This window comes from Blastomyces gilchristii, assembly GCF_000003855.2.
Source record: "Blastomyces gilchristii SLH14081 genomic scaffold supercont1.19, whole genome shotgun sequence".
In the NCBI taxonomy this organism is placed as follows: Eukaryota; Fungi; Ascomycota; class Eurotiomycetes; order Onygenales; family Ajellomycetaceae; genus Blastomyces; species Blastomyces gilchristii.
In genome coordinates, this window is record NW_003101664.1 from 299074 (window position 1) to 324165 (window position 25092).

A 25092-nucleotide genomic window follows, 5' to 3' on the forward strand; every position below is an offset into this window, starting at 1 on the left:
GCCAACCCCTGCCCTCACGTCTCATCCACCTCATCCAGCACTTTTTCGATATTGTTTCAATACCATTTTCTGCATGTCAACTCCCAACGTTCCAAAGGATTCTGGGGGAAACTACAGATTAGTTAACCACGATTTATCATAATGAAAATGCATTATATCGCTAACCAGCACCCTTTTTGGGTATCTTGTGCCTGCGAACTAATAAAATTAGATGGCTGGGTTCCCAGCCACCCATCTCCATACTGCATTTCTCAGACGGAATTTCGCAACAGCCCAGCCTCTGCAATTTAACAATGGGGGAAGTTGGCATTTGGAGCATTCTTTGTGGGGGATTCTTCCCAAGTGCTTTCTTTCTCTTTTTGTTCACACTACTGAGTGCAAGGAGCTGGCTATCTTGATATTAGCTGCTGTCAAAGAAAGGTGACTGCAATGACGTTCAGCATGAGACTTAACATATTGATAATATTGTTCGCGGCGATGTTTTCTACAGTAGCAAATTCATTTCCTCTATCCCTCAAACCACAACTGCTAGTCCCACGAAGACGAGTACCATACTCAGTCGTCCCTGTTGATGGGGGCCCAAAAACCACAAAAACCCCACCCCCAGGCCTCCTTGTCACAATCCCCCCTCGAATCACAGAAACAGTCGCTCCCATAACCACCACGACTGACTCTTCCTCGCCGACATCCACTGAGCGTCCATCAAGTGAAAAGTCAGGCCTGCCCACACGGACGACCGTTGCGCCGACCCTTCCGCCTCGAACGACGTCTCTCCCATCGGCATCTGCATCTTCAAATACCACTTTAATATACAGACCCTCCTCCCTGAGGCTCTCTTACACACAACTAGGGCCAACGGGCGTGTTCCGTCCGCAGCCATCGCACGCAACGATCAAAATTTCTTATCCTGCTGCGTCGCTCATACCCCCGCCGAGATACGGGTCGGTTAATGGAACCTACCATCTGCCAACCCCAAGCGCCCGGTTTCCGAATTAAGACGCAAACTCGAAAAGAAATACGCATGATGATTTAATGATCGATGAAATATATGTATGGCAAGGGGGTTGGTGTGAATTTTCCTCCGACGGAGTGGATACCTTTTTTTTGGCTGTTTGGATCCTGAATGAAAGAAGTACATGAGGCATTTTTTTTCAGCGTGCCGCAATTTTGAATGAATCATTTAGAAGAGAGACATAAATATATAGAGATGGAGTTTGGGGTATTCAGGCAGGTTTTCCTCGTTCTTTTTCTTGACGCAGCTTAATGTAACACTATCAATTTATTAATTAGAAGGAAATTAGAGAGAGCTTTACATCTGGCTGCTTGTTTCGGTGGTAGATTACAGCGCCCGCTAAAATAAATTTCATTACTTGAATTTAGAAGTTCTCCGTATTTACACAGAAAGATTGGTACATCCGAAGGGTTCACACCCCTGTCCCCTTCAGTAGAGCAACTTCCAGTACTTTCCAATACTGACAGGAGACGCATTCATAATACTTGAACCTGGCTTCGAGAAAGACTATCACCCTCCTATTCCCAAAAGCAATCATATTGGCAAAGTGCCACAGAAAGCGGATCTAATAATACTCATCCACCTTCGACGTTGGTTATAGCAAACGGGATTCGAACAGCTCCAGGGAATCTCCGACATGGACAACAGGCAAGCCTCGTTTCATTCTGAACCTCTTCGTTCTCTCCTTCCAGCCGAAGAATTGCCACCTGCGCTTGTCAACAGAGTCAATCACAGAGTCAATCACAGTATCCCTAGGAAGCCAACCCCCCGTGAACTGTAAATTAGCCAGCATTTCGTCGAGATTTAACTCTGCGAATAGCACCCCATCAACCTTCACCTGTATACGGCCGATGCGCTCGAAAATAAGATCATTGCAGAATATACTTTGATACTTCATACGGAGCAAGGCAGTAATTTCACTAGATATCATTGACGCAAGCCACCCCGATCTTGCCACGGGGATATCCGTTACCAACGAGCTTTCGGAGCTATCCACAAAGGCGAATGGTGAAAATGCTTGGTATGCGAAGTGATACGAATATGACTTCCATTCGGCAAATCCAACCTCAGGCTCAGGAGTCGTCTGTCCGTGCCAAGCAGTCGGACTTTGTATATCCAAAACAAGTGTGCCAATGATGACTTCCCTGTCTCGAATCCTCTGTGCAAGAGTCGTCCTTGCTTGAATGCACTCCCTTAGCTCCTCCGAGTCCTCCTCGGGAAGAATGTCATCCTCTACAATCAAAAGAGATTCAATTGTATTGACATCCCATTCTTGGCTAGTGTTGGATAACCGCGCTGGAGAAGGAAATGGCACGCCCCGCAGTAAAATCCGCTCGATAACACTAAGGAGGCACAAGACTAACCGCGGAGGATCATTGGTATATAGTCTGTAATCGAACATGCCAGTCGGTGACGAACTGAACATATGCTGATGATTTCGGGGAGACACAGCAGAGCCAAATGTCCGGAAGGTAATCTTTAACTCGTCAATTCTATTTGAAAGAACGGGTACAGACAACCACGTTGGCCATAGATAACGCTCTTGGATCATCATGATGTCAAGCTGGTATGTGAGAGGATACCGTGCTAAGATGGCCCTCGTCTCTGCGGCAATCTGGCGGTTCACAAGAAGTAGGGCCTGCCCAGCGGGAATGGTCCATTCCACTGGTTTCTCGTGTCTAAGACGGTGGGATAATAGGGATAATAAAGAATCAAAGCCGACGTCAAAAAGTCGTACCCGATTATGTGGGTAAGAGGGACCGTCAGGGGAGGGACGCAGAGAGTATAGTACATACTGGATTATCTCCTCGCGCAGCTCAAGGGGGATTCGAAGGAGAATAGAGCATGACATGTTTCTTAGATTCAAGTTCTGGTAGAGAGAAGAGTAGCGGGGAATCGGTAGAGGTAGGTACCGTTCCGCCAGATGTATAAATATATGAACCCAGCAGGCCTTTGGAAAAAGTTGACAGTCTAATAACCTAGTAAACCTTGAGTTCTTTGCGGCCCGGTATGAGGATATCGTCTAACAGTGTGAAATCCTTACACCAATTCGGCGTCTAGTGGGGGTTGGTGGGGTTGAACACTCGGGGTGTTGGGGGGTGTTGGAGGTAAACGTCAAGGGGATATTCGCAGCCAATAAGTGTTTGAAACTTGGCTGGGAACGTATTATCCCGTCTTCATGTATCCAGACGGGCATGCATTCAGTTTATTTCAAAGGTTACCACGTTTGTTCAGTTGAGGCTAGATTTCACATGGGCGGGAAGCCGACGAGGCAACGTTGTTGCAGATAATCTCATCATCACGCTTTTGGTAAGCATGGATGGCATAACTATTCATCACTTAGGTAATCCTAATAGTACGAATGGAATCGAATGCCGTGATATAATTATAAATCTGTCGTTTTGTTGATGTTCGATACAGAAACACATGAGGAACCTCTTTCCGGAATAGCGTGAATTGGTGTCCGTCGTCAGCACCAGGAACAAACATCGAGCAAACATCCAACCGCAGGCAGCGTAGAAAGACCTTCCATCCAACACCCGCTATCGAGACAACTATCCTTGGATTCCCTTTCTCTGTGATGTAAACATTTTGCTCGTACTCCTAAATACCCGAGACCGGACTTTGCAATTACTACCGGCATACACCCCCAAGCTTAGTTCAATCGACTCCGGACGCGTTGGTCCCTCTTCTGCCACAATGGCAAGCCCGCCGAATGTTCCAGAGGAGCAGAGTCGGTTGCTTGAGGACGCCCTAGGGGTTGTACGACAGCAGGCGCATATGATGCGAAGATGCCTGGAGACTCCTGGGAAGCTCATGGACGCATTGAAATGCGGGTATGTGGAAATGGAAATAGGAATAGAGGGCTTCATGAGTCCTCCGAACCTCAGCTGGACCCCATTATATTAATGATATTGCTGCTAACAGACGTCGCCCAATACCAGGTCGACGTTGGTTTCCGAACTCCGTACCCCTAGTCTTGGCCCGAAGCAGTACTACGAGCTGTACATGGCTGTCCATGACGCTCTCCGCCATCTATCCGTCTACCTTAAAGAGAGCCACCCGGTCAACCATCTCGCCGATTTGTACGAGCTGGTGCAATATGCTGGAAATATCATCCCGCGCCTGTATCTCATGATCACTGTCGGAACTGTTTACATGGGAATTGAGGATGCGCCGGTTAGGGAGATAATGAAGGATATGATGGAAATGAGCAGGGGTGTTCAGCATCCTATTCGTGGTTTGTTCTTAAGATATTATCTGTCCGGTCAAGCGAAGGATCACCTACCCACCGGTACCGGAGATGGCCCGCAGGGCAACATACAGGATTCTATTAGCTTCATTCTGACCAATTTCGTGGAGATGAATAAACTTTGGGTGAGGCTACAGCACCAAGGCCATTCGAGGGAGCGGGAGCTTAGGACACAGGAGAGGAAGGAGCTAGAGCTTCTCGTTGGAAGTAACTTGGTACGATTGAGCCAGTTGATTGATCTGGAGACTTATAAGACGATAATACTCCAGCCTCTTCTGGAGCAGGTTGTACAATGCCGTGATGTATTGGCGCAGGAGTATTTGCTGGAAGGTGAGGACCGTATCCGGGCCAGAGTTCGGAATTTCGATTACTGACTCGATGAATACTACAGTAATGACGAAGGTCTTCCCCGATGAATACCATTTGCATACGCTTGACCTCCTACTCTCCGCCATAGCCAGACTAAATCCCCATGTTGATATGAAAAAGATTGTCATAGGTCTAATGGACCGGTTATCCTCTTATGCAGCACGAGACTCGGACAATAACGATACCCCCGAGAGCAAGAAACAGGCGGAAGAGGAAGCGACTGTTAGGTTACTGGAAAAATTGCGTTTAGCAAAGGAGAACGAAGGAGCGAAACCCCAACCTGAAACGGAGGTTTCTGGAGAGGATAAGGACGCCACGACAAAGGAGCCCAACAAGGAATCAGATACCGCAGAAAACGGAGAACAAGAGCCCCCACCCGTTGCCAATGGCGAAGACGAGGGAGGATCGAAATCCAAATTACCAGTCGATATCAAACTCTATGAAATATTCTTCGACCAAGTTGTTAGCTTAGTCCGAACAAGAAACCTTCCGATCCAAGACACTATAGCTCTATTGGTATCGTTGGTGAATCTAGCTTTGTGAGTTGAGCGTTACATCCGTGATAGTGGCGTTGGCTAACTAGAGTCAGGAACATTTACCCCGAGCGATTAGGTATGGAAACACCTCTGTTCTTCCTCCCCGTGTCACCCAAGTTATGGCATTAACCAATTGTACAGAATACGTGGACCAAGTTCTTGAGTATGCAACAAAGAAGACATTAGAGCATGCTGATAGCGCCGATTTACACTCCATTGCTGCACAATCCAATATCTTGAATCTACTCCTAGCGCCGATCCGCACATATCTTTCCATTTTTACTGCGCTTTCACTCCCAAATTATATCCCACTGTTTGCTGCTCAGTCATACCCCACGCGGAGAGCTGTTGCTGGCGAGATTGCTCGAGGCATTTTACGAAACCGGACAATAATCTCTACATCGGAAAACCTCGATGGTGTGTTACAGATATTGAGTGTTCTAATAAAGGAGGGTATGCAGCAGCCTATTGGCTACCCGGGTGTTCAGCAGCAACGGCGCGCAGGGGAGACGGAAGAAACGATTGAAGAACAAGGATGGCTTGCACGGATCGTCCATTTCATCCAAGGCCCAGATAATGACACTCAGCTTAAGGTGAGTGTTACCCTTGTAAAATCACATTATCTATGCTAACTATCGGCCGAAAAGCTTCTGCAAGAGACCCGTAAAGCTTATTCGGAGGGAAACGAACGTACTCGATATACCACACCTGCTATAATTACTTCCTCCTTGAAGCTAGCCCGAAAATATAAGCTTCGTGAACATTATGATGATAACTGGCAAGCACAATCCTCTACACTTTACCGATTCATGCACCAGTGCATCAGCAATTTATATCAACGAGTAAATTCAGGCTGCGCTGAGTTGTCTCTTCGCCTCTTCGTCCTTTGTGGCCAAGTGGCCGACCAGGCTGGCTTCGAGGAATTTAGCTATGAATTTTTCGCACAAGCGTTTACTATCTATGAAGATTCCATAAGTGATTCAAGAGCGCAGTTCCAAGCCGTATGCATTCTGGCGAGCGCACTACACGGAACGAGGGGATTCGGAAAAGAAAATTATGATACCCTCATCACCAAGGCTGCGCTGCATGGTAGTAAACTGCTAAAGAAACCAGACCAATGCCGTGCCGTGTACCTCGCAAGTCATCTTTGGTGGGCCGTTGAAAACCAGCAGCAGGAGGGCGAGGACGCGAAAGATGTAAGTGTCAATATTTCAACACCCCCCATTCCTTTTCGCATCACATTACCCCCTTTTCCTTAAAATTGGCGGTGTGTGATTTGCTAACGTGATGGTACTATTCGTATAGCTATACCGTGACGGTAAACGCGTACTTGAATGTCTCCAAAGGGCTCTACGTGTTGCGGACGCATGCATGGACACAGCAGTATCCGTGGAGCTTTTTGTCGAAATTCTGAACCGCTATGTATATTATTTCGATCAAGGGAACGAGACTGTGACGACTAGGTATCTGAACGGGCTCATCGAACTCATCCACTCAAACCTCCAAACAAGCCAGAATGACGGCGTGCCAAACTCTAGCCTTGATAACCCAAAGCGCCATTTCCAGCGCACGCTGGATTATATCAAATCGCGAGAGTATGAGGGCGTTGTGACGGAGCCAAGGGTATAAATTATTATTATTTTCTAAGTTCTTGTCTTTTGCTTTTTTCCGGTCTCTTGTAGGGGTTGCTTTATTATTATGTACATGAATCTGGACCCAAACTACTTTTGTGCTTTTCCCTTCCCCACACCCAGCCCCCCCCCCCCCTTTTTTTTTTTTTTGGTCCACTTCGAGCACCTGGTTCGGCTTTGGCCGTGTGTATCATTCCAGAATATTTTTATTCTCCATTTGTTTAGTTTTTTAAACCATGGGGAGTTTAGTTTGTCTGCCTTCTCTGCTGTTGTCCTTGGCTTTATCAGTAGCGCATTGTCTTGGCGCGCGCTACCATCATCTTATTATTTCCCAATTCTGTACCTCTATAAACTATCAGTTTTCTATTTCCCAAACCAGCCACCAGTGTAATAAGCAATCACATCCTTTGGTTTTGGACATTAGGGACATTCTACGATTTTTTTCTGCTTGGAGCTTTCTTCTTATCCTTTACTTGCGAAAATACAACCCGTAAACCTGGAAAGACACTACGCAGATGACTGAGAGGGCTTGAGTTACAAGGCGAGGAGACTGGAATATATGGTCAGCTACTTGCGAGGTGGGGGTTAGTATAACTAAATAGGTAAGGGCCCCTTAGTAGGAGGAGGACAAAGGGTACCTGCCCGATGTCCTATCCAAACTTAAAAGCAAGGGGCATATATCCCTTCGGGGAAGGAACTATGCGGGAGGGATGGTTTCGATGTTGTGGGCAGAGGCGAATCTGGCAGAGGCAGAGGCACCGCGAACAAGCGGGCCGGGCCCTTTGCCACTCTCATCACGCGTCGTCCTCAGACTCTCTCTCGTTGCTCGGTTAATTTAGAGCCAGGAAGAACGGCTTAGACCGTTCAGCGCATCAAGTGAGAGAAGAGCTGTTTTGAGCTCGAAGCGCTCTGATCCCTGCGTAGAATTTTCCTTTGATGTTTGGTGTCGCAATCGTATCCCACGTTTCTTCAGATGCAAAATGCAAAGTTTGCTGAAGAGAGTATGTGCTTGATTTGCAGATACTTGTGTGACTTTTGGACTTAGGCCAGCGAAGCCTGACCAATCTTCACTGGGTCATGCCATTGTGCATGACAACAGAAGTTGATGCTCGGAACAAAAGGGTCAAATGCGTAAAATGAAAGGATGGAGCAGCGAGGGCTTGGCGTATCAAATTCTTATTCTTATCATTGACTCTTGTAGAAGACTATAGAATCGATCTCTAGATTTTAACATATTTGATGATGTGAAGTGACTAAGAGCTGATAATCTGATAAAGATGAAAGATTGATTGATTGATTGTACTGTACATAACAACCACCCTGGGAAAGTATCATATGAGCATGACTCCGGTTCGCTCGTTAGTATTTGCAAATACACTTTTCAATTTGCATACCCCCCTCAGCTCCTGTGCTCCAGTGCCAAATTGACAGATATCCTCAGCCCCCTTCGCGCACTAGTAGACTGTTGGATCTCCCGCAGGCTTTTCATAGAACTGAGGCTGCTCATGTTTTCACAACACTTCATGCATGGCGGTGCCAAAGAACAAAGAACAGATGGAGTGGAGAAAAAGAGGAGAGGGAGAAGAGAAAGAAGGAGAAAGAAAGATAGGAGAAGGGAGATACAAGAAGAGAGAGAAAGAGGAGGAGGAGAAAAAAAAAAGGGGGGCGGAGAAGAAAGAGAGGAGGGAAAAAGAGAAGAAGGGGAAGGGTGGGCCCCGGGGGGGGGGGGGGGGGGGGGGGGGGGGGGTTTATATGTTTTGGATGCGGCTCTTAATTCCCCTTTGAGGACGTTCCCATTCCTTCTTCCTTCTTCTTTTGGAGCGCTCAGCCGATGGAGTTAGGTGCTGCTCGAATTACCGTCATGTGCCTGCTTCAGACGGCATTATAAATTCTAAATGGTTGCAACTGGAACTGAAATTTAAGACCTTCTTACATACTTGGGTACGGGTACGGTACATAGAGTAGTCCATCGTGTTTCCATTACATTATTGCAAGCGAGGTTGCCGCCCGCGTTTCCCATCTATTTTAATTGCCACCTGATCAGCCTCGAGATGCATAGGGAATCCTAAGCACCTAAGTGAGTGACTTGGGACTGTAGAATGACCCTGCGTACAGCCGTTCATTCACACTTCACAAGACATTTTGGTCCGCCTCACTCTCAGCATTATTTATTCATGAAAAAGGCCAGGATGTATGTAATGGAATAGTTCGGTTTCAGACAGAAGGTGAATAAAAAGCAAAATGAATTGTGACTCTGTAACGCCCATGATCTGTTGCAAGTGTTTCATAAAAGCGACGATTGGATAATCGAACAATCAATAGCAAAAAAGAAAAAAAAAAAAAAAAAAAAGCAATAGCTACCCTTAACAGCTTGCCAGCTGCCATACATAACCGGCCCGCCTGCCTGCCTGAACAGTGTACCTTCCCGGCTGTGTGATACAGTAAATGAAAGCTGTACCTCAGGCAGCGACACGTAGGAAATTAAAAAAAAAAAAAAAAAAAAAAATTAGGGACAAAGGAAAAACATAGAGAAGGAAAGAGAGATCATTAGACTGAGACAAAGGAGAGTAACGACGTAACAGAATGGAAGAGAACAGGAGGTGGAAAGGAGATAATGGTCGGAGGTTAATAATGATGGTGAAGGAAAAGAGGAACGGATGACAGTTTAGCTGATGCTGGTTTCGGTGTTGAGGGAAATGGCTAACCGAAAAGGGAAGTGTTCTTGATAGAGAATAGAGAGTTTGGTGAGAGTGACAATGAGGACATTGTCCACTAAACCCATAAGATACTGCGGAAAATAACAAAAGCGAGGATCATTAGCCTTCCAGGGGGAAATAGAGAGTAGTAAAAGCATTTAGGCGGGTTCCACACGAAATATACAGATGCCCACCCAGAAATGGAAATACCAAATCGAATGGACACCGGCTTTAAAACCCAGTCGGCGGAGACATATTCGAAGGGACTGGGAATTGTCTCGAACCCCCCGCTGACCCAATACCGCCAAGTGCTGGAACGCTACTGCCAGGGACGGGACTGCCGATATCTCCTGGTGCAATGCTTCCTCTGGGGCCTAGTGGTATGCTATTGTTATCGGGCTCAAACTTAACGAACGTGCCACGCGTCCCTTCATTTTTGATTGCGAAAGAGCCACCACCATTTTGCGGGTTACCTTCGGTGTCAAGGATATCCAACAGCTCGTCAAGTGTGATTTGAGAATCAAGTGGCTGGTGCGATTGTTCAACTTGTCGTAACACATGGTTCACGTTATGGAAACCTGAGTTGCCTTTTGTTGGACTGGTTGCGTTGAGCTTCTTACAAGCCTCTGCTACCAGCGAACGAATCTTAACGGGTTGCAAAGGACGTGTTAGCCCTATTGCACCGAACGCGTTACCCGGCCATCCAGCTCCTATATCAACGGGTCAATAAGATAGTTTAATAATCCCCTGATAAGATAAACTAACCTGAACCTGGTACTGAGCCCCAAGAGGTTGCTGGAGGGGGGAATCCGGGAGCCCCGAATGGTTTTTGTGAGCTCCAAGAATTACCCGAACCCGCAGCGCCGAGGGTGAAATTTGGATGCTTGGCTAAAATTTTGTTAGTTCTGTAGGAGGGTGGAAACTCAACATGGTAGCAGAATATCAACTTACAACCGAGATGTTCAGGAAATAATGGTGATGTTCCGAATCCCATTCTCCCAGCTCCGGGAGCGCCAGGAAGAGCGCCTGTGGGAATAGGCTGAGATAGACTGGAAGTCAAAGGCACATCCGTGTCATCGAGAAGAGCACTACTGCCAAGCTGCGCGCTCAAGTCGTCAATATCTGACTGCCCGGGCCTCGTTTCGTTCCGTGAGGCATTATGAGGGGTAGTACTAGCGGGGCGTTGAATTGGAGCTGGTCGGGATATGGGCAAATTCTGTGGCTGGTTTTCTAGAGGGCTTCTTTCAAAGGACGCTGACGCTTGTCTCGAATGTGGTTGTCCACGCCCTGTTTCCCGGGGTATCTGAGGTTGCTGTGACGAAGAGATTGGACCATGTCCTAACGGCTGCGAAGGAAATGGCAAACCGTGGCCAGTATCTAGAGGGAAGCCCCGACCTGGGATCATCGGACGAGTCCCATTTATTCCCGGAGCCATTGGTATACCATCTGGGGATGGGAATCCTCTGAATTGGCCTCCTAGAGAGCTCTGTTGGCTGGAATACATGTGCATTTCATGACCCAATGGAATTCGGGATGTCATTCCCGGTAAACCGGCGAGGCTGGAAGGTATTCCATTCAATGCAGGCATCGAGTTAAAACCCAAAGAATGAGGGCTGCGGCCGGTTCCACCCAAGGGCGACATAGGAGCAGAGGGCTGAGGGTGATGGAGCATCGGTGGTGGGCCATAGGACTTCACAGAAACCGAACTCGAGGAACCTGATGACTGCGAGACACCAGCATTTCCAGGGGAAATAGAGGTGTGTGAAGTATCTGTTCCGGCGGGTTGGGATCTCGGAGAAGAAGCATGGGACCCTTGTTGGGATGTTTGACGAGGTCGAACCGGAGTTGGGGCTTTCGGTACAACCGGTGTAGCAGCCTGAAAATGTGGTGACTGCAGCGCTGATTGCCCATGTGGAGGTTGAAGACCTGGAGGAAGATACGTCGGCCCCGATTGGGATATTCGTTTGGCAGCTTGAGCAGTGGCCGCTTGCGCAGCCTGAGTAGCTTGTTCTTCACGTTTAGCGCGCTCTTTGCTCTCGCGATCTACCTTGAGAGCTGCTTCTTTCTCAAGTTTGGCCTGCTCTTCCCGGGCCTTACGCTCCTGTCCTTCCTTTGCTTTCTTTTCTCGAAGTTCCCTCTCCTTCGCTTCTCGCTCCTCGCGCTCCCTTTTCTTTGCCTCCTCTCGCTTTTTCTTCTCTCGCTCCTTCTGCTCCCTTTGTTTTCGTTCGATCTCAGCTTGACGTTCACGTTCCCCTTGAAGACGCTTCTGCTTTTCGGCTTCCTTTCGTAAACGCTCCTCTTCTTGGGCCTTTTTCTCCGCTTCCCTCTTCTTTCTTTGTTCCTCTTTCTTTCGCCGTTGTTCTTCTTGTTTCTTCTCCTCGATAGCCTTCGCAGCAGCAGCTTCAGCAGCCCTTTCCGCCTCCTTCCTCGCCCTCTCCTCCTCCTTGGCCTGTTTCTGCTGTCTCTTTTTGTCCTTTCTCTTCTGCGCTTCTCTTGCCTTTTTTGCCTCCCGCTGAACATCTAACCGGTTCTCCTCATCTAGCTCTTCAATAAGTTTCAGTTGGCGTTCTAGGGCGACCTTCTCTCGGTATGCAGATAGAACACGCTGTTCAAACATCCGAGCGGCAAAGATTTGAAACATCCGTCTTCCTTCTTCCATACGCTGCTCCTCCGTCATTGCATCCTACGTTGTAACCGAGAATTAGTAAGTATATCTAAAAACCAAATAGTGTTCACACAAACCATCTCATCCTCCTCGTAGTCCTCATCATCCTGGCTATCGTAGTCATCGTCTTCATCATCATCATAATCTTCCTCGTCGAGAGGAGGTCCGTGGTTATGACCGGCATGTAGAGATTGATGAGCGGCCGAAGATGCAGCGTATTGCGTGTCTTCCTCGCGCTGCATTCGGCGTTCCGCTAATTGTTCCATCATATCAATAAAATGCTTGCCATCGTTTTTAAGCAGATCATCCGCAACAGTGAGAATACCGTCTAGGGAAGGTTAGCCGCAATCGATAAGGGTATACGGTGAATGATAAGTGAACCTACCTTTAACCGTCAAACTGTTACCAAACGCGAAAAAATCGGCCCTACTGTTCCGAGTAGCCTCTTCAAGCTCATCGTCACTGTAAGGCTCATCTTCTTCATCATCTTCGTCATAGTCCTCATCTAAATCTTCGTCATCGTCAGGCAATTCTTCAACTCTCCCCTTCTGGGGATGTTGGTTATTTGTTAGGTGGGGATGCCTATCAAGCGGGCGGAGCGGTGGCTGGTATAGTCGAGGCGGGACAATTGGGGCCCCGTTTTCGAAAGAGGATTGGCTGTGATTCGCGTACTGTTCAAGCTCTTCGTAGTATGCATCGTACAGAACCTCCAACTCTTCTTCAATAGCCGTCCGTTTCCTCCCGCATACAGTGCAACTGCATGAATGCTTCTGCTGCTCCTTCATCTTCCGCAAAACAGCCTCCTTTTCAACTTTCACCAGCGATCTCCGTTCCTCTTCACCCAGTTGCAGCCAAAATTCTTTGATATTTTCTCGTTCCTCTTGAGTCGACGTATTCCATATCCTGTCCTTTGATATTTTATGGGCGGAACGAAGTGCGGCGTTAGATAGTGGAGGTGGAGGTGGCGGGGCGTGTCGTGTAGCAGACGTTGGCTGAGTTGATAGTGATGTTGAACTTCCATCGGCTGCGAGGGACTTAGAACGGTGTTTTTTACCTTTCTTCTTCTTGGATTTGTTTCCACTAGCTTCGGAATGTTGATCCATACTCCGCCTATTGGGATGGGCTTGAGAATGCGACTGGGCATAAAAGTGGCCCTCGTCGTCGGTAGAATAGAGATCATCGTTTTGGGCGGGATCGTAGTGGTTTCGATCGTCGACATGAGAGTCGAAATAATTTTGGTTGTGGTGAGAGGAGGAGTATTGGTTGGAACCGAGTGGGACATCTGGATCATCCAAATGTGTGTTATTGGTGTAACCGTTCTGATTGACAGTACCTGCTGGATCATGTGCATCTTTAAGCTGCTGCTCTGCAGCTAGACGTGCCGCTTGTTTCTGCCGTCTCTTCTGCTTTTTCCGATTCACACCAACCGTGGTTGTTGGAGCAACGTGGTTTGCAACTGCGTGATTCGCAGCTGTATCTAGATTCGATTTCGCAAGTGAAGCCGCCTTGGACCCGCTGGTCTGTTTTGCTTCAGCGGCAGGGTCTTTACTGCTAGCCACTGGAGGTGACAATCTGGGTGCATCTGTAGCAGTTGGCTGCTTCGATATCGTTATTGGCGGTTGCGCCGCGCGCTTTGAGTTGGACGGCATGGTTCTTCTATCTGACCAAGCAGAGTGGTCAGATTGAATTGAAGGTGTAGCTTATACAGACGGAGGGGAGAGTGAAAAGAGGTACGGACTGGCAGACTCAAATGATATGTAGCCCGCTCTGGGTAAATGGAACGTGAAATAGAGGCTCGGCGGCAGAGAGGTTGAGCGGGTGGATGGTGGAGGAGACTGGAGGGGAAGTGCCGGGCTAAAGCTAGAGAATTAGGGAAGAGGAGGAGTAGAAGTAGTGAAGAATTGGTATAAAGCGACCAGTCCTTGGCTAATGGATTAGGGCGGATCAAAGCCCGACATCCATCTGCTGCTGTGCTGGTTGGGATCGGGCAAACTTGAGCGGTTAGAGAACTGGCTCCAAGCATCATCATCACCATCACGATGGAATGTTCTGCCCTTCTGAGTGGTTTGAGACGGATCCCACGTGATCCGGAAATAGGCGCCGTAGGCGAGCAGTGCTAGGCCTCTTTAGGAAGACGATACAATACAGTACGCGGCTGACACCGCCCAAACAGGCGGATAACATACAGATCGACCATGGGGAAATGATCAAATCATATCTCCTTAATTGATATATATATCCTATCTTCGGATCGTCTCTTTTTCTAACACATTTCCCCCAGTTGCGCCTATCAACATTAGAGACATCCACAGGATTCGAGATCAGCCTACTCACTCCCTGCCCGATCCTATTTCCTCCTTACTCTTTAACGTTTTCTAAATAAATTCCCCAAGACCATCAACGGCAACCCCCTCTATCCCCACGTCCGCAGGGGTATATACTCTGCACCGTTGGCTCTGAGTTAAACTCCTATTTGACATTATCACACCGATTCTGAAACGCGGTCTCTTGACTCCATTCTCGTTCTTCTCTCACCTTCGCGACATCAGCCCATCAGCCTATCTTGAACATACCCTCCGCTCTACACACGGGCAGCTGGTCTGTTCTCGTTGCCAAAAGTCTTCTGCGCGTCGAAGCTCGTCGTTCTGCGTGGCTGTTAATCAACTGGTATTTCAACATCCCTATTCGACGTCTGACCGAATCTGTTGCGTCCAGCTGGCCTACTGCTCTCTCCACCCCGGTTGTCTCTCGTTCTTCGTCTTTTTCGATCTCGGCTAACCGATCCAACTTTCGCCTCATCGAAATTCTAAAGCAAAAAACCCTTGGAAGACAATTTAAGGGGGGCTCCCATCTCAAACGTTTTGGTTGAATCGTTTGCTAGTTTCTGGTTCGGCAAGGACATAGTTGTACAATGGCACAACAACAACAGCTGACAGACAATGTTATGAGAAGGTATGTGAATAAGGGATCCTTTTTCGTTAGGTGACATTTGTTAAACCATAGGCTTCCTGGATCGGTGTATCAAATTTTATGGAATCTATATCTAGAGTTGGATCGAGCGATAGTCTTTGCAAGCCCTACGTGGAAATGTTGTTCTAGTGAGCTAATAAGCGGCTATCCAGGAAGTTGGTGATAATAGGGGATGGTGCTTGCGGCAAAACGAGTCTTTTGAGCGTGTTTACTCTCGGGTACTTTCCGACAGTAAGTGTTTCCATCACTTTCTCAGATTAATATAGTAGCCTCCCGACTAACTAGCATATCAAATCTAGCATTACGTGAGTATATAACGCTCCCATGTTAAATAGACGTGATCCCTTTGGATAGCATGGCCTCTAACAATGATGTACATTCGGAAAGGTCCCTACCGTGTTTGAAAACTATGTCACGGATTGTCGCGTTGATGGTCGATCTGTCCAGTTAGCTCTATGGGATACTGCTGGGCAAGAAGACTACGAACGTTTACGCCCGCTAGCATATTCAAAAGCACATGTCCTCCTAATTGCCTTTGCGGTAGATACTCCGGATTCTCTCGAGAACGTTCGAAATAAGGTGAGCTCCTGCCTTTCCTGAAGAAATACCCAAAGACCTGATCTATATATTTAATTTCAGCTCTTTGCTAATCACGTAATACAACATAGTGGATCGAAGAAGCAAATGAGCGTTGCCCTGATGTACCAATTATTTTGGTGGGCCTTAAAAAAGACCTTCGTGAAGATCCTCACGCAATTGAAGAAATGAGAAAGAAATCCTTGCGTTTCGTCTCGCCCAAGGAGGGCCACGATACAGCGGCGCAGATCGGAGCAAGAAAATATTTAGAATGTTCATCCCTTACCGGTGAAGGTGTCGATGACGTTTTCGAAGCTGCAACCCGCGCTGCTCTTTTAACCTTTGAAAAGGATAGAGGATCATGCTGTGTCATTTTATGAGTTCATGTCACGCTCACCTCACGGAAATAATCACGCTTTTGTCTCATTTCATCCCTGGTTTGAATACCCAACTAACCCATCTAACGGACTTAACTGAATTACGCACACTTCTACGTGAAGATACCTCATTCTCTGACGTTTCTCCCCTCGTCTGCCCGTTATCTCGTTCCGTAAATCCTCTTCCCCAGTCTCCTTCGAAAAACTGGGTTACCTCTTTGCAAAAACTAGCGTTTGGCCGGATGGAAATGAAGGAAAATTGAGTTACATGCTATATGTAACTGGCTACTCTGGCATCAACTATATCATGCATTAGTGGCGTTCTTGGGATCTGATTTTTCACTTCTCCTTTTTTGGCTATCCTGTTGCCTGTGTCCCTGATATTTGTGCTTCTCATTCTTGTCAATTTCATGTGGATTCTTCGTGCATTTTTTATTATTATTTAAAACTCCTCTTTCTTGTATGCTGTGTTTTGAGTTTATTCTGTCTCTTATATTCTTTCCCCCTTGAAGTAGCCTCCTCCCTCCCTCTGCCCTGTTCCCCAGCCCATTTTTTGTCTGTTGCCCGTCAAGCCTATATTTAATCCTTTGTGTCTCTCAGTTGTAGCTTATTTTACCAGTAGATTAACCACCTTTTTTGTGATTCTGCCTTGGGCTAGTTGCTTCCCTCTCTCGCCCTTACTCTTACCCCAACCACCCCCTAGCGCTTAGTTTAGAACATGTCGGATTTTCCAACCCTCTGTTACTACTCTATCTATCAAATTGACGAACAACTGCAACTGATTATATCTAGATAGATCTGTATATACGATAGGTCATTTGTCATTTTATATTTATAATACCTCTTCATTCCGTACTATTATTTTTAATTTTAATCATCGTCTATGTTCCTCAGACTAGTGCATGCTGCTTACTATCTTGACAGGTCGGAAGAAAGACTACATCTATGGCCCGCTGTGCGTATAAAAGTGAGCGCATGGCGTGCCCCTCTATCCAGCCTACTAGATTAGAATATGTGAGAGCTATTGGCTCGTAAATAAAGCTGTAGGCGAAGAAGCTTCACCGTGGCACTGCATTTACGTCGGTCGACTGGAACATATATGCATGGAAGGGATGAAATTCAGCCGGGAACTTTTAATTCGGGTTTGAAAAGGAGATAATTATATTTTTTGCATCTGTTCTTTGCACCTGTAGGCATGATATAATATATAGTACAGCATATCCAAAGCCATAAATAAATAAATAAATAATAAGTTTGTTTTTTTAAAAAAAAGGCCTGAAAAGAAAAATGGCAATATAAGTGCCGGCAGAAAGAGAGCAAGGTTGTATCCACCCACATTCTGCAACGTCAATGCGTCTTCAAAGGTGAGAACATACTGCTCAAAAACCATCAACTACGCCCCCACCAAACTGCAACGAATTCTCCTCAACAGCATCTATCTCGAACCCCACTAAATCATCTACCTCTTCCAGTCATAATTCCATCCCTCCTTACTTGGTCCCTCCGTCTGCATTCTACCATACTCAATCGGTATCTGATCCGTGAAGACACCTCTCTTGTTCATGGAGATGCGGAACAGCTTGCCGCCATCCCCTGCACCTGTCCGTAGCTCCTCGCACGCATCTCGCATGCTGTTCCATTGCCGTTCTAGCTCGAGCTGGCGCGCCTCCCGTTTCTTGGCGCAGTAGAGTTGCCAGGCGCGGTGGATGGTCCAGTGGCGCAGGTAGCGGTTGCGAGAGAAACGGAGGGGGCGTGGCGTCAAAGGGTGATAGAGGAAGTAGCGGATTAGGGCTGGAGTGGGAAGATAAATTAGTTTTAAGTCGCACTTGTAGGGTTTTTAGGGATGGGGGAGCGACGGAAGAAGGCAAGGAAGCCCTGAAAGTAGAATAGAAAGGGAAGCGTGAAAACGGAAGATTTTATCCGGAAAAAATAATATATATAGCAATTGGTGAACTTGGACCATCCCTCTCACCCATCTCCCAATATAATGAATAATCGTAGTTACTTACTAACGCGCTTATCAATAACTTTCTTCCCTTTCCTCGCAGATAGTACAGGGCCGGCAGAAAATGACCGTGTAAAAACCGAAGTCTGCAGTCCACCGCATACCCGGTTTGACAGCGAAGCTTGGAGGAGTGATGACGACGAAGAGCTCAATGGGGACGTAAGATGTGCTGATGGACGGGCAATGGGAATCTTGAAGACGTTCGCGAGCGACGCGAGGACGGGAGATAGTTGTTGTCTCATCGTGATTCAGGTGTGATGGGTGTGGAAGCGCTTTCTCCGTTCGCTTTCTTGAGGTTGCGAAATCTTTTTATTTTTTCGGTCCAATTATTATGCCCGGATGATTTGTTCCCGTTTAGACGTAAAGAGCAAATTGAATAGCCCTGGTATTGTTTGGCAAAAACTCCGCTCCCACGATTAACTTTGCTGGTTTTGGGCAGCGCGCGAAAGTACACCGGACGACGGTGGATGTTCTAATGTCGATGGATAAGTCGAAGGAAATTTAGGTCCCGCTGGACGAAAAGGATGAAAGATGCTGATTGGGTGGATTAGCCGTTAGACGCCGTACCTGGAACGGGGGTTGTAAAGCTAAAAATTACGAGACACGCCCTAACATCACATAACAACCGGATGAATAAGAGCAAGTCGTACAAACTAATAGAATTTATGGTTTTTTTATGCTCATACAAAGCGTAATCAGGAGTGTCATTGGGGGGGGTGATCTAGTTAACTATACAGGGCCAAAAAAAAAACCCTAGAGCATCGACTATGCGAACTAGACCTCATGCAGAAACCATCCCAGCGACAGAACCAGGCTACAAGCAATTCGCCTCCTACAAAAAGCCATTGCAATGCTCCATTGCATGTATCGTGATGAAAAGAACGTGTAGATGGAAAAACGTAGGGAAAAGCTTATGCTACAATGCGTAATCTCATCCTAGTAGAGAACGTTTGAAAACCGAAAATATATATCCCGAGGTTTAACATTCGTCAATTACAAATAAAGGCGCGCTATGAGTAGGCAAGTAGGTATGTATTTATATCATACGCCGCATGATCAATAACGATGCGTAAAGCAAGTATTATTGTGACCCCCTCGGCCGCACAACCTGCTTCTTCGTCCGGTCATAATTTAGCACTTTCCGTTTCCGGTGCGTTTTGGCCAACTTCCATCGACAATATAATACCAGCGCATCTTTCAAAAGTACAAAGAGGCAGCCTCCCACAACGCTCCGTCCCCATCTACTTTGTAGCAAGCCATATCTGCTCCTCTCCAGTATAGGTGACGATGACCCTGCAACTGATGGCGCCGTCGTCCACGCTTTTGGTAATGCCATTTTCAACACCCCACCCATCGACGCAGAGATGACGGGGAATAGCAGCGCACCTAAAACAGTATCGGCAATGTTGCTGGTGTCATGAATGATTCCCTCTTGTCGCCGACCAAGTATTTGGTTGCCTTGGTCACCGCCTCCTGCTTCCTCGTTTTGAGCAGCTGCGCCGTTGTCGCCATTTACCTGGACCTCCTCGCCACCAGCTCCCGGTAACGCTGGCATATTCTCAATCTCATCATTTCTTCCACCACCAAGCCCGACTTGTAGCTCTAAATCAATCTCCATGAGGATATCACCATTCCCCACGTCGGGTATACCTCCTTCGTCGCCACCGTGTCCGTCAGCCCCAGTTTCCCCCGAGCGCGGCTGCACCTCTGCAATCCACTTCTTCTCCAGTTTCCCAAATAATCTCTCGTAAATCATACTATAAAAGCTTTTCACATACGGTAGCGCAGCAAAGGTCATCGCAGCGCTGGGCGGCCAGAAATCCATCTCCAACTCCTGGCTGCCGGACTGGTGTGTGGCGAAGAAAAGAACAGGTATAGCCGGCAGCAGACCCTCCGCATACTTCGTTCTCGAAAGTATAAGCACGACGGGTATGAGCGGTAATCCAAAATTCAACCGCGGATTCCATGCCGACTCGCTCCGGCTTTGGAATATCCGCTGCGCATCCTCTGACCCAAAAATAAAGTATACAGAATACACCCCGTGCGCGCAGCATCCAGCCCACACAGTCCCGGCCAATGTAAAAACCATCCCGGGTAACACAAGGCGGCCCGCCAGCCGCTCAACAGAGCGCACCAAGTCGACGACAAAGCTTCGCGGGCGCGAGATGACGATTTCGGACTTGCATTGCGGACAGAGCATTTTGGTGGGACGGCCATTTCGTTTTCGTGAGTTTGGGTTCTCGAGGTCGGCGAGCCAGTCGAGGAGACAGGCTTCGTGGGCTGTCAGGGCGCAGGGACATGGCGATCGCCACTCTGTGTTCAGCGGGGTATCTTCGGTCTCGTCGGTGTAGCAGATCCAGCACTTGCGCGGCTCGGAGTCTGTGGCGCCGGTCTCGGTTGGAGGGTTTTGCTGTATTGCGTCGGATGAGATGTTGGTGGCAGAGTCTTGGGTTTGTTGACTTGGCTGTTCTTGTTGTTGTGGTCGTGATGATGATGGTGTATCAGGCGGGAGTTGCCTACTCTCACCTTCTCGAACACCGGAAGTACGCGAAACGGTGGGGAAAAAGACGTCTGGGTGGTCGATGGAAGGGGTTGTAGGGACGGAGGTAACTGTCTCAGATTGAGGCGGTTCTGCGCTACTAGATGATGAAGTGGGGTTGTTAGATACTTGCTGGGAGGCTGATGGCCGCTGCCTTCCCGCAGATGACTGTTGGGGCAAAGATGCCATCGTGTATATGTGATATCGCAAGATGTATTGGTCTGCTTGGGTTTGCGGTACACAATTTCACGTCTTCATCTCATTTCGGCGATCTGAGTATTACCATAAAGTGAAGTGAAATGAAGAGAAGAAATTTAAAGGGACGGAGCTATCCGAAAGGTTTGGTGATGATTGAAGCTGCAAGTTACTAGTTCAGACGTCAGAGGCAAAGAGCAGCCACGTGACCCGGACCGGTTTCCAGAGTTCCTCAATTTTCCCTCGGTTGCTTCTTGGGTGGAGGAGGGGTTTTGAATAAATGTTTACTCCGTACTGATATGGAGAATCAAAGAACACTTTGAATCAAAACTCTTGGAAATAACTACCCTTGAATAATTAAATGTAATGATGTGTGCAGCTCCCCATCACAAAAAAGAGAACAGGTGCAGGTAGGTCAACAGATCGATGGGTCCGAAAGGATGGGACAAGATGTCCCAAGAACAAGCCGAGAAGCATGTCCGAGTTGCCTGTTTTCAAATCCTTCCAAGCAGTGCGTAACCACCTATACTTGCTTGCGTTTTAAGATATATAATTGCGCTACCGCCGCGCGATGCCAACTTTTGTTTTGTATTTTGTTTGAACATCCTCCATTCCATAACGCCCATGGATATCAAAAACGGACAATTGAGGAAACAAAAAAAGGGAATTGAAAATAGGAGAAGGAAATCCGTCAAGAAAATAAGAGCTAAATGCGTGAAAAAAAAAAAAAAAAAAAATAATAAATAAAAATAAAAAAAAAAAATAAAAATAAAGAAAGAAAAAGAAAAAAAGAAAACAAATATAATTACGTCAAGATGCACTCCACCCCGTGGCATGTGCTGGCGGCCAGGTAAATCGCGAAGCTCAAGAGAACTGGTAAATTTAATATCCAGATCTCTTCTTCATGAGGGCTCTTCGCTCCTTCTCCTTGGCTATAATTTCAATTGAGTTAGTCATTATTCCTAATATCAATCACGCACCGAATTGAAGACGTAACAAGTGTGTAGGGCTTGGGCTACATACCTTCATCATACACCAAAAACTCATGCAGTCCTTTACCTGTCGGCACCATTGGCAGAACAGGAACTTTCTTATCGGTAACCACCTCGAGCAAGGCCGGGCCCTCGCTCTCGATAAGCCATTTCAAGCTCGACTCCACCTCGCTGGGTTTCGAGCACAATTTGGCTTGTACACCCATGGCTTCTGATACCTTGACGAAATCTGGATTCAGCTGGTGAGTATGGGCGAAGCGGTCCTCATAGAAAAGACTCTGCCATTGCGTTACCATGCCCTGCTCTTCATTGTTGAGAACGATGACCTTAACACCAATGTTGAACTGCGCGGCGGTAGTCAACTCGGTAATAGTCATGTTGAAGGATGCATCGCCATCAATGTCGATCACAAGCGCGTCCGGGCGGGCAACCTTGGCACCAATGGCGGACGGTAGGCCATATCCCATAGTGCCCAGCCCACCAGATGTGATCATGGTCCGCGGATATCGCCATCTGAAGTGTTGAGCAGTCCACATCTGATGCTGACCAACGCCTGTAGTGATAATAGTACGGTCTTTTATGTCCGCGGTCAATTCGTTAAGTTTCTCAATGAGTGCTTGAGGTTTAATGAGGCCCTCCGGGGTTTGCTTTTCGTATAGGGAAAGAGGGAATCTCATCTTCCAGTCATTAATCTGAGCGAACCATTCGGGTCGGCTTTTGATAGCGTCGATCTGTGGAATCAAAAGGGCGAGGTTGTCTGCGCAATCACCTTCAACGGGTATCGTTGCTTCGACGACCTTGTTGATATTTTTGGGCACCATCTCAAAGTGAATAATACCACCCCGGCCTTCCGAGGCGGCAGCCTTGGCTTGGGGAGCGAATTTGGAAATGTTTAATGTAACACGGTCGTCAAATCTGGCGCCCATGGCAATAATCAAATCTGCCTCTTGCATAGCCATATTGGCGTAGGCTGAGCCATGCATTCCCAGCATGTGGAGAGATTTCGGATCCAACTCGTCAAAGCCGCCTAGACCCTGCAGAGTGGTGGTGACGGGAATGTTTGCCTTGTCTGCGAGCTGCTTGAGCAACTTCGGGCCCTCTGGGCGCGCAAGGAGACCCTGGCCAACGTATAGAACAGGTTTCTTGGCAATGTTAATCAATTTAGCTGCGCGCCGGATGTTCGCTTCCAGGTAGCGTGCATTAAGTTCACGTGCCGCAAGGGTTGCTGCACTTGGCTGAGTTGGGAGTGTGCTGCTCATGGGGATAGCCTTCTGCAGGATGCTAGCTGTCACATCTTTAGGAAGATCAACCAAAACAGGCCCTGGTCTGCCGCTGGTGGCAATTTCAAAGGCCTCTTTGATACGTCTAGGGAGCTCAGCGACCGATTTTACCATGACATTCCATTTCGTGCAAGCTCTTGAGATGCCAATTACGTCGGCTTCCTGGAAGGCATCCGTTCCAATGGCGGTTGTCGCAACCTGGCCACAAAAGACCACCATGGGGGTTCCGTCGGACATAGCATCCTGTATCGGTGTAATAACGTTGGTTGCGCCGGGTCCTGAGGTGACAAGCACCACGCCTGGTTTTCCACATGCCCGAGCATAGCCTTCGGCCATATGTCCAGCACCCTGTTCATGTCGTGGAAGTACAAAATCGAGGTGTTTAGAGTTGTAGATCGCATCAAAGACTGGCAAGATAGCACCACCAGGGTACCCAACTGCATAATTGTGGTTGCGGTTAGTTGTATAACGGAAAGGTTTTACTGAAATATGCCAATTGATATTGCTTTTCTCCTTTTTGTTCTGGGATTACTCACATATATGCTTCACTCCTTGTCTTAGCATCATCTCATGAAAAATCTCTCCTCCACTCATTCCGATAAATCTGCAAGAAACGGTGAGCGAGATATCAAAGCAACAGGCAGACCGTCCGATCGAGTAAAAACATACGAGTCATCCAGCGCTGGTAGCTTCTTGTTTTGGAGGGGTGAGATATCATTCTGAGGGGTATATTGATTAAAGGCAGGGCTGGGATATGGTCGTGCTTGTCTGTTTCTCATGCAACAGATTAGCTTATACCCAAAATATATTGCACGATGGTATACATTTGAGTTTCTGAAGAATTAAGAAATCAAATTTTACACCTAATATGAAGACAAGGAATGAAAATAGGGAAATTAACGGGAACAACGTACGGAGATGGAGCAGAGACAGTGCTCTGGCCTCGTTTTGATACGCCTCTTGCGGAAGATGTCTGACTCAAGCGGTTTTGGGAGGAGAGAGAAGCGGTAGGCGCAGAGGACGAGGGTCTCGAACAGTTTCTCAAAGACGCATTTTGGGAATGGAGCGCACACAAGGCGCGCCTTGATGGCCTTATCGACATCATCTTTGCGAGCGGCGAGAATTGCCAGGGCCAAACAAGAAAGACGATGAAGAATTTGATTTGGAACAGAATCCAAATCTCAGAGAGGGCTAGTGGAAGGAATTGAAGGAGGAGGGGGGATGATGGAAGTGGAAGAAAGCTCTCTCGGAGCGATTAGATTATTTATTCGCATGTCTTCAAATTGTTTGGCCGCTACCAGTCACCGCCCGCCAACTGAGGAAGCAGCTGTGTGCTTTTCGGCGCGAGAATCGGGGGCAATTGGGGCACGTGACGCCGATGCTCGGACCAATACACGTCCTGCCATTGGCTGGGTTGGTTGACTCAGCGCCCCTTTGCCTGCGCCAAGACGCCAAACCAGCGAGGATATACGCTGAGTCATCAAAAAGGATGCTAGACCTGTTCGGGACACTAGAGTCAACCTGATACCCGCCAGCTTCCAAGGTTGGTGACTCATACTGTGCGTACAGCCAGAACCCCGGCTACAGGCTACATATATACACCACCGCGGACAAGGAAAGGGCTTGGCCTTTGTTCCCGGTTGTGCGGGATCCAGCTTCGTTCCTCGGGCCGCCTTAACTGCGGGCACTTATTTAGCAGCAGCCGTGTTAGTGGCTGGGAGGTCCCAAAAGCTTGATCTTGCCCACCAATCTGGGGTCAACCTAAATAATGAAATAATGTTCTGAAAAAGACGGACGTCCCTGATTCACAGAAATTTTAATAATATTGGCGTGGAATAATTGTATTTCGGAGGGTAAAAAGAGAAAATCCAAAAAAACCCAAAATAAATCGAAACTGCGGATGAGGTTGTCTTGTCATGTATGTACAGTGTACGAGCGGGGAACTGACTCAAACAGTGTTATATTCAGGTTGTCGCTGGGAATAGAGTGTAAAGAG

General features: G+C 47.5%; 8 protein-coding genes across 9 annotated transcripts; 3 read left to right on the forward strand and 5 right to left on the reverse strand.

Annotated features, from left to right (window-relative positions):
- The first annotated feature begins 39 nt into the window (after positions 1-39).
- Positions 40-1528, forward strand: BDBG_07440 (uncharacterized protein). Its single transcript, XM_002621992.2, has one exon. It carries the CDS (start codon positions 430-432, stop codon positions 994-996), a length of 567 nt encoding a protein of 188 aa, XP_002622038.2. The 5' UTR covers positions 40-429; the 3' UTR covers positions 997-1528.
- On the reverse strand, positions 425-3434 carry BDBG_07441 (uncharacterized protein). The gene has a single exon (XM_002621993.2). It carries the CDS (start codon positions 2862-2864, stop codon positions 1608-1610), a length of 1257 nt encoding a protein of 418 aa, XP_002622039.1. The 5' UTR covers positions 2865-3434; the 3' UTR covers positions 425-1607.
- On the forward strand, positions 3126-7524 carry BDBG_07442 (vacuolar protein sorting-associated protein VPS35). The gene is made up of 7 exons (XM_002621994.2): positions 3126-3849; positions 3958-4595; positions 4657-5173; positions 5224-5246; positions 5312-5763; positions 5818-6366; positions 6476-7524. The coding sequence occupies exons 1-7, from the start codon at positions 3713-3715 to the stop codon at positions 6797-6799; spliced, it is 2640 nt and encodes an 879-aa protein (XP_002622040.1). The 5' UTR covers positions 3126-3712; the 3' UTR covers positions 6800-7524.
- A 1010-nt stretch (positions 7525-8534) lies between these two features.
- On the reverse strand, positions 8535-14187 carry BDBG_07443. Of its 2 annotated transcripts, XM_031723093.1 has the most exons (6): positions 13901-14187; positions 12548-13822; positions 12240-12490; positions 10449-12180; positions 10263-10385; positions 8535-10207 (listed from the first exon to the last, which is right to left on the reverse strand). In XM_031723093.1, exons 2-6 carry the CDS (start codon positions 13809-13811, stop codon positions 9729-9731), a joined length of 3849 nt encoding a protein of 1282 aa, XP_031580179.1. In that variant the 5' UTR covers positions 13812-13822; positions 13901-14187; the 3' UTR covers positions 8535-9728. The 2 variants fall into 2 exon arrangements, with proteins under 2 accessions (XP_031580179.1, XP_031580180.1); XM_031723094.1 differs by having other exon boundaries at positions 9151-10207; positions 12548-14182.
- A 129-nt stretch (positions 14188-14316) lies between these two features.
- Positions 14317-17054, forward strand: BDBG_07444 (GTP-binding protein rho2). Its single transcript, XM_031723095.1, has 5 exons — positions 14317-15114; positions 15285-15363; positions 15432-15437; positions 15520-15711; positions 15801-17054. Exons 1-5 carry the CDS (start codon positions 15074-15076, stop codon positions 16086-16088), a joined length of 606 nt encoding a protein of 201 aa, XP_031580181.1. The 5' UTR covers positions 14317-15073; the 3' UTR covers positions 16089-17054.
- Positions 17055-17216: 162 nt separating this feature from the next.
- On the reverse strand, positions 17217-18732 carry BDBG_07445 (uncharacterized protein). Its single transcript, XM_002621997.2, has 3 exons — positions 18704-18732; positions 18095-18624; positions 17217-17876 (listed from the first exon to the last, which is right to left on the reverse strand). Exons 2-3 carry the CDS (start codon positions 18330-18332, stop codon positions 17545-17547), a joined length of 570 nt encoding a protein of 189 aa, XP_002622043.1. The 5' UTR covers positions 18333-18624; positions 18704-18732; the 3' UTR covers positions 17217-17544.
- An 18-nt stretch (positions 18733-18750) lies between these two features.
- BDBG_07446 (RING finger domain-containing protein) lies at positions 18751-20973 on the reverse strand. The gene has a single exon (XM_031723096.1). It carries the CDS (start codon positions 20816-20818, stop codon positions 19172-19174), a length of 1647 nt encoding a protein of 548 aa, XP_031580182.1. The 5' UTR covers positions 20819-20973; the 3' UTR covers positions 18751-19171.
- An 8-nt stretch (positions 20974-20981) lies between these two features.
- BDBG_07447 (acetolactate synthase I/II/III large subunit) lies at positions 20982-24397 on the reverse strand. The gene is made up of 5 exons (XM_031723097.1): positions 24011-24397; positions 23766-23864; positions 23633-23700; positions 21848-23533; positions 20982-21756 (listed from the first exon to the last, which is right to left on the reverse strand). The coding sequence occupies exons 1-5, from the start codon at positions 24199-24201 to the stop codon at positions 21707-21709; spliced, it is 2094 nt and encodes a 697-aa protein (XP_031580183.1). The 5' UTR covers positions 24202-24397; the 3' UTR covers positions 20982-21706.
- Positions 24398-25092: the final 695 nt, after the last annotated feature.

Excerpts from the sequence above, each read along its gene's own strand:
- BDBG_07440 (XM_002621992.2), top strand. The coding sequence starts at position 430 with ATGACGTTCAGCATGAGACTTAACATATTGATAATATTGTTCGCGGCG.
- BDBG_07441 (XM_002621993.2), bottom strand. The coding sequence starts at position 2,864 with ATGTCATGCTCTATTCTCCTTCGAATCCCCCTTGAGCTGCGCGAGGAG.
- BDBG_07442 (XM_002621994.2), top strand. The coding sequence starts at position 3,713 with ATGGCAAGCCCGCCGAATGTTCCAGAGGAGCAGAGTCGGTTGCTTGAG. Across the intron at positions 5,174-5,223 it reads TCGTTGGTGAATCTAGCTTT|GAACATTTACCCCGAGCGAT; the intron begins GTGAGTTGAGCG and ends AACTAGAGTCAG. Across the intron at positions 5,247-5,311 it reads CATTTACCCCGAGCGATTAG|AATACGTGGACCAAGTTCTT; the intron begins GTATGGAAACAC and ends CCAATTGTACAG.
- BDBG_07443 (XM_031723093.1), bottom strand. The coding sequence starts at position 13,811 with ATGCCGTCCAACTCAAAGCGCGCGGCGCAACCGCCAATAACGATATCG. Across the intron at positions 12,181-12,239 it reads ACTACGAGGAGGATGAGATG|GATGCAATGACGGAGGAGCA; the intron begins GTTTGTGTGAAC and ends GTTACAACGTAG. Across the intron at positions 10,386-10,448 it reads ATTTCCTGAACATCTCGGTT|CCAAGCATCCAAATTTCACC; the intron begins GTAAGTTGATAT and ends ACAAAATTTTAG.
- BDBG_07444 (XM_031723095.1), top strand. The coding sequence starts at position 15,074 with ATGGCACAACAACAACAGCTGACAGACAATGTTATGAGAAG. Across the intron at positions 15,115-15,284 it reads ACAGACAATGTTATGAGAAG|GAAGTTGGTGATAATAGGGG; the intron begins GTATGTGAATAA and ends GCGGCTATCCAG. Across the intron at positions 15,712-15,800 it reads TCGAGAACGTTCGAAATAAG|TGGATCGAAGAAGCAAATGA; the intron begins GTGAGCTCCTGC and ends AATACAACATAG.
- BDBG_07445 (XM_002621997.2), bottom strand. The coding sequence starts at position 18,332 with ATGAGACAACAACTATCTCCCGTCCTCGCGTCGCTCGCGAACGTCTTC. Across the intron at positions 17,877-18,094 it reads AGTTATTGATAAGCGCGTTA|CCCTAATCCGCTACTTCCTC; the intron begins GTAAGTAACTAC and ends TTCCCACTCCAG.
- BDBG_07446 (XM_031723096.1), bottom strand. The coding sequence starts at position 20,818 with ATGGCATCTTTGCCCCAACAGTCATCTGCGGGAAGGCAGCGGCCATCA.
- BDBG_07447 (XM_031723097.1), bottom strand. The coding sequence starts at position 24,201 with ATGATGTCGATAAGGCCATCAAGGCGCGCCTTGTGTGCGCTCCATTCC. Across the intron at positions 23,865-24,010 it reads ACTGTCTCTGCTCCATCTCC|ACAAGCACGACCATATCCCA; the intron begins GTACGTTGTTCC and ends CATGAGAAACAG. Across the intron at positions 23,701-23,765 it reads CTACCAGCGCTGGATGACTC|ATTTATCGGAATGAGTGGAG; the intron begins GTATGTTTTTAC and ends CGTTTCTTGCAG.